This window comes from Tinamus guttatus, unplaced genomic scaffold, assembly GCF_059628265.1.
Source record: "Tinamus guttatus ecotype Peru unplaced genomic scaffold, ASM5962826v1 Tinamus_guttatus_pri_ptg000315l, whole genome shotgun sequence".
Lineage (NCBI taxonomy): Eukaryota > Metazoa > Chordata > Aves > Tinamiformes > Tinamidae > Tinamus > Tinamus guttatus.
In genome coordinates this window covers 1,570,607-1,584,250 of record NW_028288849.1, presented here as the reverse complement: position 1 = coordinate 1,584,250, position 13,644 = coordinate 1,570,607, and the positions used below count along the sequence as shown (strand labels likewise).

General features: G+C 36.5%; 1 protein-coding gene across 1 annotated transcript in view; it reads right to left on the bottom strand.

The window, feature by feature from the left end:
* SEMA5A (semaphorin 5A) overlaps positions 1-13,644 on the bottom strand; it is a 179,983-nt gene that overhangs the window by 101,081 nt on the left and 65,258 nt on the right. The window contains exons 6-7 of the mRNA XM_088528915.1: positions 9,747-9,845; positions 8,660-8,873 (exon numbers count right to left, since the gene is read on the bottom strand). Of these exons, the coding sequence (XP_088385041.1) occupies positions 8,660-8,873; positions 9,747-9,845 (313 nt within the window). The remainder of the gene's footprint in view (positions 1-8,659; positions 8,874-9,746; positions 9,846-13,644) is intronic.

Genomic DNA, 13,644 nt, shown 5'->3' with positions numbered 1-13,644 from the left:
AATGAGCTTCATGCAGAAAGGGTAGCAGCAGAATGATACATATTTTAATGGCCCCTATGCATAATTACAAGTATTAATACTGAAACGACATCAGTATGTTGCTGAAAAAAATTAATCACATTTAGGCTAGAGAGTTTTGGAAGGCATGAAATGCAAATAAATATCAATGGATACATGTATGCAAGGTTATATAATTATTATAAACCTTAACTATGTTTCAATAATTCCACAAAATATTAAAGTTTTGAATTCTACTGAACAAAAGTATTTAAATAAAACAGGCTAAAAGTAAAATCTTCTTAAGAATACCAGGCTAATGAATAAAAGAACCCTCTGTTTCTCATTGACCAACTTCAGTATATCCATAACACATTTAGACATTTTTCTCCTGATTTGTAATGTGTGTTACTTTTCTGCCTCACTCTGAATAATATTCCATTAGAAAGTTTTTACACTCATTGAAGAAAGAAAAGGAATTCCTCAATCTCAGTGTAGACTTGAGCTACTTGTCCACAGTATTTAAAGCAGAATAGACTAACAGTAGATGGTGGAAAAAATAAAAAATAAAAAAATCACCTGAAATAGCAAGGAAAAAAAAAAGATTTTCTAAGTGCCTTTGATGTTTCATAGCCTAAAACCATACTAGCTCTTTGAAAATAGCTCAGAAGAGCTCCAAATAACTTGAATGAGTTAAAAAAAAAAAAGCTACTTATTGGGCAAATATTCACCATCAATTTGTTCCACCTGCAAAAAAATTCTGCAAAAAATTCTCCCATTAAACACATTTGACCTAGCTCTGTCAATCTGACCAGCTGATGCTTCTTCTTGTTGGTGGCTCACTGAAATAAAAAGGTCTCAACATTGCCACAAGTTCTCATTCCAATGGCAAAAATTGAAGATTTTATGAGTTGGGTACTGGAAGTACCCAAGGGGTGAAGAATTATGAACTATGGATAACATGTACATGAACTGTAGGAATAAAGCGATATGAAATGCATTCAGAATATTTTTAGATTTCTTGGATAATTCCACATCAATCTTCCATACTGTAATAATTTTAAATTGCACTGACAATCACACTACATGTCTGATCAAAAGCTAATAATGATATTTCATTGATTCCAATCTGAGAAATGATATGTACATCTGCAAACACCTGTGTGCATGCTTCACTGATTATAAAATGCTGCAAATGGGACCCGCTGTTGAAACTTGTGAGAGCTGCTTCCTTTTGCATGAAATGTAATAATCTCAGAGCTACCTCGGGGAATGTGGGGGATACTGGAGGATTATTGTGTCACACTTCATTGATTTCATTCTCTCTTGGGAAAAAACAAACCAAATCACTTCAAAGTTCCAAGGGAAAAAGGGAGATTCTTCTCTAGGAAAAATTAGTTCATATTTCCAAATATTGTGCTGTGAACTGCTGTTTGTTGACATAGAGGCGTTCTTCTCACAAACCTTTTTATTATAGGATACAAAGTGACTTTTTTTCCTGCTGAAGCCTAAAATAAGGAAATCTAAGCACCAAAAGTGCTTTATTTTCTTTCACCTTACTAACGTTAATGAAGTCCATTCCCTGTTTGGGTTTTGCCGTCTCAATATTTCTTTTTTTTTGCTAGGTGTGTTTATTAATGTAGTCCAGCTGTTGGAGAACAGTACAGACCTTGTTTCAGGGTGACCCAGCTATTGTTACTCATAAATACGTACAGGCAAATCTTAATCCTAGAGCGAATTTTTCCTCCAATGCTAAACACATGTAAAGTAATATATAACTTGGAGTCAGCATAGTTAAATCCATCTTCAGGAGCTGAAAAGTGAAGTCCCAATATAAATGGTAGAAATTTTTTGATTATTAAGAGCTATTTTTCCTCTGTATTTCATAATCACTAAGATACATGCTTAAAATGCTAATCTGGCATACTATAGCTGGGTAACATCTATTTTGACTACTCTTTCTCCTGCAGTGCCTCAACTCTTACTAATTTTTTTACAATCCTTTCTTTTTTGCTAAATTGAAGATTTTATGAGTTTGAAAGAACAAGGGCTGCAAAACACACTAAAAATATGTATACCAGGCTTCTCTCCCTCCCTCCTCATCTTCTCTTAATATTGCTTAATATTTAGAAGAATATTAATATTCTTCTAAAATATAATTCATTATAATCATAAAAGTAGATGCACTCATTACAGTTTACATGTTACTGATGTACTCTAATAAATTCTGAAACATAATTATTTCCTTTCTGAAAAGAGGCTTTCAAAACCAGTATTAAAAATTTTCTTTTGTATAATCCATTGTTTATTGCAGAGAAATCTACTTGGTTTTCAAGCTGAAGTGTTCTTACATGGCATGACATTTTGCAATATATAATACCATTTTGTTGATGCAAACTTGCCAGTGGTAGAAATTCAGGAATGGGAGCCCTTCTCTACTCTGTGCTACCAGCGGCCTTTGAGTCACCTGCGTTCACTGGAGAGACACCTTGTGCAGCAGCACTAGGGCTGGGGGGAATATTCAGGACCATCTCCATGCCCTCAGAACCTCCAGAACTACATGCTGCATGGATCCATCGAAAGAGGCCGAAGTTTGAATGCTTACTACGGACTCAGACTCCTAGCTATCCAAAAAAAAAAAAAAAAAAATAAGCAGATTTTGCCAACTAGCAAAATTTCAAATCCACTGGGCATTTCCATCCAATTTTAGGCTGTTGGCAAAGATGACTATGCACCCAAAGAAACAGAATCAAGGTTAGGAGTGATATAACTAAGGCAAAATAATTATTCATCTTTTTGCAAAACAAGCGATGACTGGTAGCACACACTTTACATATCAATCAAGTCTCTTATCTGAAAACAGAAGACAAAATTGCACATTGCCAGAACACACTATTTTTGAGTTATGTAAAGTATTGCATAATAAGAAAAGCTCATCATAGGTAATTACAGGTTTTCAGTAAAAAAAAAAAAAAGATAACCCTGAATTATTACAACCATTTCCATTAATCCATAAGGAAAAGTGAAAGGATTAATCTTGATCTTAGCTGGTAATTTCTCTCCACACATCTAGCTACCAGCAGGAGTTATAATAAAAGTGCATTAACAAACCATAATCAGAAATGGATTCAGAGCTGCATTAAATCTCTCTAACCAAGCCATCATGATGGTAATTGTACTGTTACTAGCAGAGCCTGAAAGTTATATGTCAAATACTTTTAAAAATGCTCTCTAAAGAACTATTGAAGATGGATAAGAACTAAATACTTAGAGCATCAAGAGGGAAAAGTGATAAAATTATGTCTACCAGCAGAGCAGAACATCCCAAATACTCCTATGGTCTTCTTAAATAGAGAAACTTCTGATCTGTTTGTTTTTGTTGCTGTTTTTCCTTTTGGAAAAATGCTACAAGACATCACTTTAATCATCCACGGTCTAACAACAGGACTTATACATTTAAAATTACATTTTTATTTCTTTTATTTGTTATTTCACATGTTCCAAGAGCATCTGCCATTATAATCTAAGACTGGGAAACCAACAAAATGCATTTCAGAGTAGTTAGAAACCCAAGCAGACTTAATATATAATTGTAGGCAAAGGAATCTGGCAAAGAATGAAACCAAATGTTCAAGTTCTTCTCAGGATGATGAAATAGGAAGAGAAAAACTGGAGTTTATTTTTTTCTTAAATCTGTTTCGCCCTTTTATTGTCTGAACAAAGCAAACAGACCCGTGTAGCCCAAAATAAACATTGATCATAACCAAACACTCGTCACTTTAAGGAGGTGATTTGAAAAGAGAAATGCCACTACGACCTGTAAATGCTGGAATGGAGAAAAAAGTTTTCAAGTGTAAACAACAAACCTTTCCTCTCAATCTGAATCCACTGGAGTTGGTGGAATACAAATATAACTATTTAACTCTACCCAACAGACCAAACAGTGACAATGTCTGCCCCTGCTGCATCTTGTAGATCAGCTCCAAAAGGAAGCCCAGCTAGAAGAACACTAGGATAGTCAGCTCTGGATGTGATAAAACTGTGTTACACTGAGAGTCAAACTCAAATAAACAGCATGCTAGCTGTAAATCAATCAATTTTTTATTAACGAAAGATTTATTTGCTGTCATTTAATATCTTCTAAACCAGACAGACTACTCATTTTATGAAATACAACTAAGGTGATTTTAACAAGTTCAAGCATCATGCTGCCCTTTGAGCTGAGTGACTGGCTGAAGCTCAAGGCTTTAATGATAGCTCTGGTCAAGGAGAAGAAATAAACAGAAAAGCTGCCTGCTTGGAAGTAATGTGTGCTGTATGACCTCATATCATTTCTCTCAAGCAGAGAAGTACTTAAAAATAGACTCACAGAAAAGCAGTATATTGCAGAATTATCTGCTATATATGGACAATATATGGGCAAAATATCTTAAGAAATAAGTTATAGTTTCTATCTTCTTCAAGTTTTAAGCTATATTTATAGCTATCTATCTGTATTTCTGTGGGTAACTTCAAGCATTATTTATTTCAGAACATGGGAAAAGAATCAGGATATCATAAGAGGGAGAGGTGGTTTCTCCTTTTCATGCTTTCAGATTTAGCATCGTTCAGGCAGCTGCTGGTCTGCACCAGTTGCTAACTGGCCAGGACAACAGGATCCTTTTGGATGAGAATAGTGACAGAGATGGAAAAATTATATATAGATAGATAGATAGGACAGTTGAGTGACTTTAGTGTCAGCTAATAAATTCCTAGTGAGCAAGCAGGTCTGTAAATTCCTGAACTATGGTGAACCCTCAGGTCGTAATGTTAAGTCTAGTTCTTCAACCACATCTTACGGAGTCGAGCAGATCATTATCTGTCAAAAATCTGCTCACTGCATCTGGTCAGCTGCATTCAGTGTTGCCTATAGGAGCATCAGAAAGCCAAAAACAGGCTCTGTGAATAGAGCATTAGTTTCTTTTTGCAGGAGAGGAAGGAAGTACTAAGGTAAACACTGTCAATATATTTAGAAATAATGAGGGCATGACTATTTACATTCCAAAAAAATTAAAAATCAGAAAAAAAAACCTAAGAGATGGTCAGACAGCTGTAACAACTGGCCAAGTGCTCTGTCTGTCGTTAAAACTGACAAAATGGAGACAACGTAGCCAAGTCAAAACTTGAATATTCTGATCATCTAGTGGGTGAATAAGCAGCATATTCAGAAGCCCTTGCACTGTGCCTGCACAGTGCTGCTATGCTGTCCCCTTATCATTTGTGCTAGATCAGGATATGGATACTTCCCATACGACCATGTTATTGAACTTCAGTTTTGCCTCTTAGTTATACTCTCCCAGTAAATTCTTGAAGCTTAATTTTACATGTGTTCTGAATAATTCATATTCTTATCCAAGCTATCCCAGCTCCTCACCACACCAGATAATTGAGTGTTGAGTGCATCACAAAAATGATTATACAGAAATTGAAGTGCAATGAGTCAAGAAGTTCAATGCAAGTTCATGCCCTACTAAGGTTAAGCACCTGATGAGAATGGTGCTCAGTCGTGTATGCTGAAAACACTGCTTATGTGCCTAGTCAGCTGCCATGGACTACTTCCAAATCCCTCAAGAGTCCAACGGAAGGGAGGACCTAATCATAAATACATGACTTCGACTAATCCAGAATGAACTTGGAAGTTCAGCAAAGCCAGCAATCCAAACTTTTCTATTTCTGATCTTTGTGATTCCACAAATTGAATTCTCAGCATGGAACATGGGCTTCGGCCCCAGCCCTGTGATACAACAGCTCCGTCTCTCCTTTCCACTGCACGTATCACAGTTCCAGTGACTACCGACCTTCTGGCAATTAAGATTAGAAACAAGATTTCTTCTATACTGACAGGTCCTTCACTGAAAGACCTGATGAGTGGTGACAGCAGACCTCCAAAGTATTAGACACATCCCTTTGGTTGGACTGGAGGGTTTGGAAACCGCTCAGTACATAGACAACTCCCCGAGCCACTAAGACAACGGTGTCGCTATATGCTGGCAATAAAGCACAGAAGAGAGTTGACTGAGTTTTAAAATATTGCTGTCACCCACAGAGACCATTTAAGTCAGTCCAAAGTGATTTACAGAGCAGCAAATCTAATTGGGAAAAAATGGAATCTCTGCACAGACCACTTCACAGACACACACACAGACCCCAGCAACACAGCTCCGTTAAAGCAACTGTCGTCTACCACTGCCTCATGGGTATGGAGTAGGATGCTCCTCTTCCTGCTGCTCCACCTGCTTTATTTATCTTTTATGCTACTTCCCCCTCAAAAGTTAGCAAGAGTCTTCACTTCAATCCAAGCACTGAAAAACTAATGTAGTTTCTTGGCAGAATGGGAGTCCTACATGAGCAGGCAAGTAGAGCTAAAAACAGATGAGGCCCCCCCTGAAGAGCTGCTCTCCCCCTTGTGCTGCTGGGCTGCTTCCATCTTTTTATTGGATTTCCTTGAATTAGTGCCAATTACAAAACTCATCTTGTTTTTCCTTCCAAAGATAAAATCCACACTCTCTTGGCAACTTAATTCTAAACACCCTTTTTGAGGCAGGAGAATGAGGTTTAATGGAAAATTTATAGGTACAGCTGAAGCTTTTAATAGACAAAATGTAAATATAGGCAATGTGATAAATTACAGCAGTTTTGAGAAAGGAACTGGGTAGGAATGTTGTTGTGTCCTTTGACAGAAGACACAGCCAATTAAAATGAAAACGCTGTAGAAAGGGTATTTTCACTGTGAAAGAAGTACCCAGGTGCAGCACAGCAACTAATTCCTATATCATAGCTGGGCCGGTAAGTGCTGCCTGAACACAGATACCTATGAGTCCATATATGTGGACTGAAATACTTAACATGAAGTCTATCACTGACCCTAATGTTCTGAAGTTAGAAGGGTTTTATATTCCAATTTCAAATCTGAGAAAAAAATCCCATCATAACATGAAATGCACTGCAGGAACAGGGCCTGATGGTCACTGCGATGTCACTTAGTACTGGTTATAAAATATGATTTTTTTTTTCTTGCAGGACTAGCATGGTTCAAATTATAACATACGTAATTGTCCATTTTACACTAAATGGCAATTTCATTTTATAAGAATCTGAATCTCTTCTTTCTTTGCAACACATAAATTAGCTGGCAAGTGGTCCTGCTATATATCAGTATATCCTGTCAGTTTACTGCTTCTCCCAGCTGGAAATCTCCATGAGGTGATTAATACCCTGACATAGGAGGCATGGCTGCAGCACGACTATGATAGGTGTTACACTCCAGTCTCCATTGTTCAAAAATGCTAGTCTGCAACGTAAGCAGTTTGAAAGCACAAGGGTTTTTTTAGTTTTATTTTTTTTAGTTTTTTTTTCTTGTCAAGACTAGGACCTATAGAGAAAAGGCAGAAATATTCAGTCTATTTTAAACTGTTCAGTTTTTGTCTTGAATTTCCAAAGGATTTAACTACAGAACATTCAAGCTACTGCTCTTGGCTGACTCAACCTCTCCATGTACCACACCTGAAAGAGCCTGTGTGGTTCATCCCTCCACTTGCAAACACAATTTAAACATCTAAGCGCGCATTTCTACAAGCTGCAGCTATATTTACATTTTGCTACACAACACTGAGCCTTCACTGACAGCAGTAGTTCTGCCAGCTCAGCTCCCAAAGTACAAGTCTTACACCTTTTCATTTCAAATCTTCATATATCTGTAGCTGTTCATGTATTTGCAAACCTGCTGCACACTCCTGCTCTGGATTAGGGATTTTAAATATTACTCAGAGGCCTGCATTTGTTTTTGATGAAAACATGCTTCTGTAGGAAGGCTGCCATGTCTTTTTTGGCTCAAATAATATTTAATTATTAAATTATTGCATAATAATAATTATATATAATTATATCTATTATAAATTATTATAATTGTTAAAGAAACCAGCATCAAGTCCATTGTTACTTTACAAACTGGATTTTCAAACCACTATGGTTGCAATTGATCCATGATGCCTTGGAAGACATGAAGGAAAAAGTGGACATGGATGACTATTAAAGTGGTAGCTTCTCACCTACATCAGGGATTCAGTTTATTCCTCAAGGAATCATTAATACAAAAACAAAAAAACTAACCAAAAAAAAAAAAACCCTCACACTTTTGAAGTTAACTATCACATCTGCATTCACAGCTATTACTCCTTTTGGGCCAAAATGAGGCATATCTTACGCACATGTTCATGCAACACGTAGTCCATAAAGTTAATGGCACTGCTCCTATGGCTAAAGATAAACACGTTCTCATATATACATTCATGTATGCATCTTCTACGAACTGTAAGATTTATGAGAAATGTATTTGCAGTTATATGTATTAGAAGGAAATATAAGCAGCTTCCCTTAAAGATATGCTGCATCAAAGTACAGAAAACAACATCATATATGTTTGCTGGCTTCTATACCACAGTAATTCTAACAGTAATAACTGCAATAGTAATACTAGTACGTTCAAAATGCATCCTGCAAAATAATTTTAAAGGGAGAAAACAATATTCCAGTAATTTCACATTCTCAGATAGAGTTTTCAAGAAAATGAATCGGACAAACACAGGACATAAATGCAGGAGCCTCATGGCTTAGCAGTACTCACCATTCAGCCACTTGGAGTTGTACTGTGCAGTGCGGAGAGGAGGAAGGGCCCCCAAACTGCGATAAATGGCAGGATCCCTTCCCGGAAAATCCATGGCTGTAGCAGCATATAACTCCCCACTGGAAGTGAGAAGAGCAGTGGAGTTGTGTTGGGGACTATACGGACAACGAGCCATGCCACTGATTTGGTCATGTATCTCTGTCAAGTTACTTAACTAAAAGAGAGAGAAGAAATTAAAAATCACAAGAAAATTATAATTTCAGCCAAGATGCATCAACTGTGCCAAAATCCTACCATACACACATATTATCTGCTTTGGTATTTGTGGCAGCAATGAGCTGACCTTTCCATCTATCTCAAACTATCTGGTACAGAAGATCTAATTGTAATGTTGTCTGATCCCTCTTTTCCACTTTGGGTGGAGAATTCATTATTAGTTAACAAGCTAAAATGTTTTGCATTAGAAGCAACTCCAAAATTAACTAAACTGATGGTATTAATAATAGCAAAGCATATATATTTTACCAGTAGCCTGGTTATTAAACTTCCTATTCTTTGGCAAACAGAACCCAAAATCTACATATATGGTTACAGTCTGCTGCCTTAAAATACAAGCAGACAAACAAAACAAAGCAAAAAATTGACTGCCAGAATCACCTAAGGAAAGAACCACAAATAAAGAATATTTCTCCAGAAAATAGGCTTTGAATTCAGTGGAACTATCTGTGTGACTTACTACCAATACTCAAATAAAGTTGCGTTATGCTATAATGCTAATATGTTATTTCAAAATAAAGGTGCAATAAGATTAAATATGGTAAATGTGCCAAGGAGTTTTTTTAGTCGTTATATTTTCTGTATTTAGACTCTTTTCTACTCTTGAAATAAAGAATAAACATAGTCCAAACAGTGATGTTTTGATTATAGTGGTCATTGATTCTTAACGGGCTCCCTTTCTTGGACACACACACAATGTACAAAAAGGGCTACTTGCAGAAGTAGCCTGGACCCAACCATAGCACGTTCTACCTCATCAGCTGGTCTGGGACATGCAGGGGGCTTGCGAGGGTCAACACTTAACTCATACCGTGCGATTGGTGCAGATGGGAGTGAACGCGTTGGTCCCGCAGGTGAAGAGGTGGTTGCCTCCAACAAGGAGCACACGAACATAGTTCTGGCATTCCTCCTGCCAGGCAGAAAAGAGACCACATGTTAGGGACACTCTGCAGGAGAGGGGAGACCAGTCACCACCTGCTTTCCGTGACTTTGTGTCCACACATTAAAATTCACATGAGCAAGACTTAAGTTTAACCATGCTGGTATCAATCATGACATATAGAGATGCCAAATGATTAATCCGTGTAAAAAAGCTATGAGTGGGATGACAATAAAACTCTTCAGTACTGATGAGATCTATAAATGTGCATTTTAAAGGTTTAGCTATGCTCTGAAGTAATATATATGGCCTGAAAAATAAACTGATGCCTCAAGATATCAGATGACTGTTTTTCAACACAGGCGAAGAGAGAAAGTTCGGAGAAAGACAAGAGAAAGAACAACTTGACCCTAGCAAGAGTAAGCGAAACTGTTACAAACGAACTTCTAGAAAAGATGTTCAGTTGCAGATCTATTACTGCTAGTTTCATGCTTTGCCTAGTATATTAAAAGCATACTTAATTACATCCAGGACACACACAACTCAAGAAAATCTCCAAAATTTAATCACCTCAATACATATAAACTCACCCCCAGGAATGATCTTAGATGTTTTTCTCTTCAAGGCTATTGCTAGTTTGTGCATTATTATAGAAGATATGTATTTGTTTTTGCAAGAAGATTTTTGTGCATAAGTTTCCTCTATACACTTTGGAGAGATTGTTATTGAACAATAACAATCTCTCCAAAGTGTATAGAGGAAATATGCAAAAAATCCTTCTGCAAAAACAAATACCTCTCTTATATAATAATGAAAAATAGCAATAGCCTTGAAGAGAAAAACTTCTTGCCATTCCCCTTGCATGCTTCTTTGAAGTGCTTTATAGCATTCATTCACAAGACAGCCTCTGATAAAACAATAAAATCTTGTGAAAAATTCAGCTACATGACTCTAACTGGTATTAAGTGGAAATATGCAACTCCATCCATATAACTGTAGTAGCATAGAAGTCCCATTCTCTGGCCTACAGCTATAATAAATGTGTTGCTTGTGTATCTTGCAAATAGACTTTAATCCTGGAAAACAAAAAATTAATCCTGAAGAAAATGAACATCTAAAAACAGACTGAAAAGCAAAATATTGTTTCAACCATACAGAAGAAAATACATTACCATATAACAGAGTTCAGTGGCGCAAAAAAACTCCAAAAAATGAGCAAACCAAAAAACCTAAAACCTTTTAAGAAAATAGTATGCCAATTATGGACATTTTGCTTGATGTAAATTATTTTAACTAACAAGACATGAACTAAGGTTTTGGCTTTTTCTTTTGTGAGAAGGATAGTCAAAGACAGTTCTATAAAATAATTTTTTTTTTGAACTTTTGCCATTTTGCTGCCCTTTGCAGCAAGTCATGGAATGTAAGTGTAGGAAAAAGAAGTGGGTTCTGGCATTGCAATGTAGACAACCTCTCCTCCTCATCTTCCAGAGCTCCCTGAAACAGTGCCTTTGCCAACTTAATTGCAGAATAGTCACCCACTCTTTCTATCCAAAAATAATGTTCATTTTTTGAACACCAACATTCCGGGAATTCATAAGATTCTTCTTGTTCCAAAGTTCTAAGCCAACTTTGCAACAATTCACAGTGCAGGGAAAATAATACTTCTCATGTCAAATTTGTTATCGTATAATCAAATCAAAACACAAAGAATTACTTGAACTATCAGATATTTTCTTCATACAGCAAAGGCCCAATAAAAAGAAAACAAATTAAACAAAGAGCCATGAATTAAGCAGCTCCCGCCCTCCTCCAAAAAACATACTGAAAAAGCAGTCAGTTTGTTAGTCATTTGAGTAGTTCAGAGCGAGTCTTCCAGCTCTGGGGCCATGCTCAGCTATGCTGGTTCACTTTTTGGATATGTTAAAAAGAAGTCTCTGTCACAAAAGTGGCATTTGTGAATTCAGTAGACTTTAAAAGCAAAAGTTTTTCAGAGTGCAGGATGCTGCTATGTTTGAAGAGCCTCTTCTCCATAGCCTTATTCTGCATCTGATTTTGATCCCATTGCCATATAATTTCCCCTTGAAAAACACTAACATTTTAAATACATTTCATTTTATTATACATTCTTTCATTTAAATATATTTGCATTATTTTATTAGATTGTATTAAAAGTTGGGGTGGTGATGCACTCAGTCATTAGAATCCTGAATAAACAAAGGGAAAAGACTTTTCTATAGTTTATTTTTCCAATCTTTCACTGGTTTACTCTACTTTTTACCTTATGTACGCTTTTCCTTTGTAATACCTTCTTCCACAAGTGCCAGACCAAATCCTCAAATTTATTCTCTTAACTTGTTTTAGACTTCTAAATCCTAACGTGTGCTGGCCACAAGGACATCACTTTCTCTATCATCTCCTTCATCCACCAGCTAGTTTAAGCAGCTGCTTATGGTGGATAAAAGTATGAAGTTGAAGTAACAAATAACAGCCTTTGAAGGTTAAGTGTGCATCACACTGTCAAATGTGACAGATGTCCCTATATGTTTTCCTCTCCAACACTTTTCCCGCCTTGGCTTCAGAAATCTCAGAATGGCAACTATTGATAACTGCTAGAGGCAAAAATTCAGTGCCGCTTCTTTCAAAAAAAAAAAAAAAAAAGCCGTGAAGTCATGTTTAACTGACCATATTGAACATTATCCAAAAATTACTAGGGCTGTATTGGAGCTTCTGATTTCTCCACAGACACACAATTAATATGCACTGTAGCATATTCCTTCTGAGCTGATAATTCCCAGTTTTTCCCATGAGAAGACTGGCTTGACCAAAAAGAGGAAGCACGTCACAGACAAGGTGTTCTGCTCATCTTTATGCACAAGTTCTCCTTACGCAGAGGGCATGGCTTTTAGGAAGTATATCCTATGTCATAAGTTTGTTTTGATCTTGGACATAAGGTAATAAAAGACGGAAACATTTTCAGGCTAAATTTATCTTTTCATTTTAACTTTCATCACCTCAGTGAAAGCAAAAGAGACAAAGAAAATTCCAAACTCAAGAGCTGACCCTCTCTTTTGGTCAGCGGTCTCCTTTAATATTGCTATGCTCTCCAGCGATTCCCACATGAGGCTTTCAGGCTGTGAGGTCCTTAGCAAAGGCTGTCCACCTGAAAAAAAACTACTCTAACAATAACCAAAGACTTATTTTCTCCCAGGAATACAAGGGAAATCCAATATCTTCTAGATATAAATGAGGAATAAGGCTATGTATCCAAATCAAACACTGAATCTCTATCCAATACTATGAAACAATATTGGAGGTCTTTATTTAAAAAGTGTATGTAGCATTGTATGGTAGCTGCGTCAACAGGGACAGTGCACTGCTGTGAAGACACTCATTACTTTTTTGAAAGGGTGCAATAAGCAGGAACAAAAAAAAACCTATTTATGTGCTACACTACTAAGGTCCATTCTTATACACATGAATGTCAAGTATTTATCCTAGCAAAATTATTTAATAGAAATGTATGCCTCTGTGTTGTGGAATTGAGTCTGGATATTAAATCACACACAGTACTGTCAACGTAATATTCAAAGTAGACTAGTATACTTTCAAATTTACTTCTACTTTAATTCATCATGTTAGATTACAGTCACTGCACTGTGACTTTCAAACATGACATGAATGTCATTCTCAGAGCTTTAAACTTCAAAAATCACATAGTAAAATAGAGGCATAAACTTTATCATGAAATTGGCTTCTGGAGCTACAAGTCTTTAAGTAAAATCTCACTCATTCCTTTCCTTAAGTAACTGTTAATACACGTAGTATATCC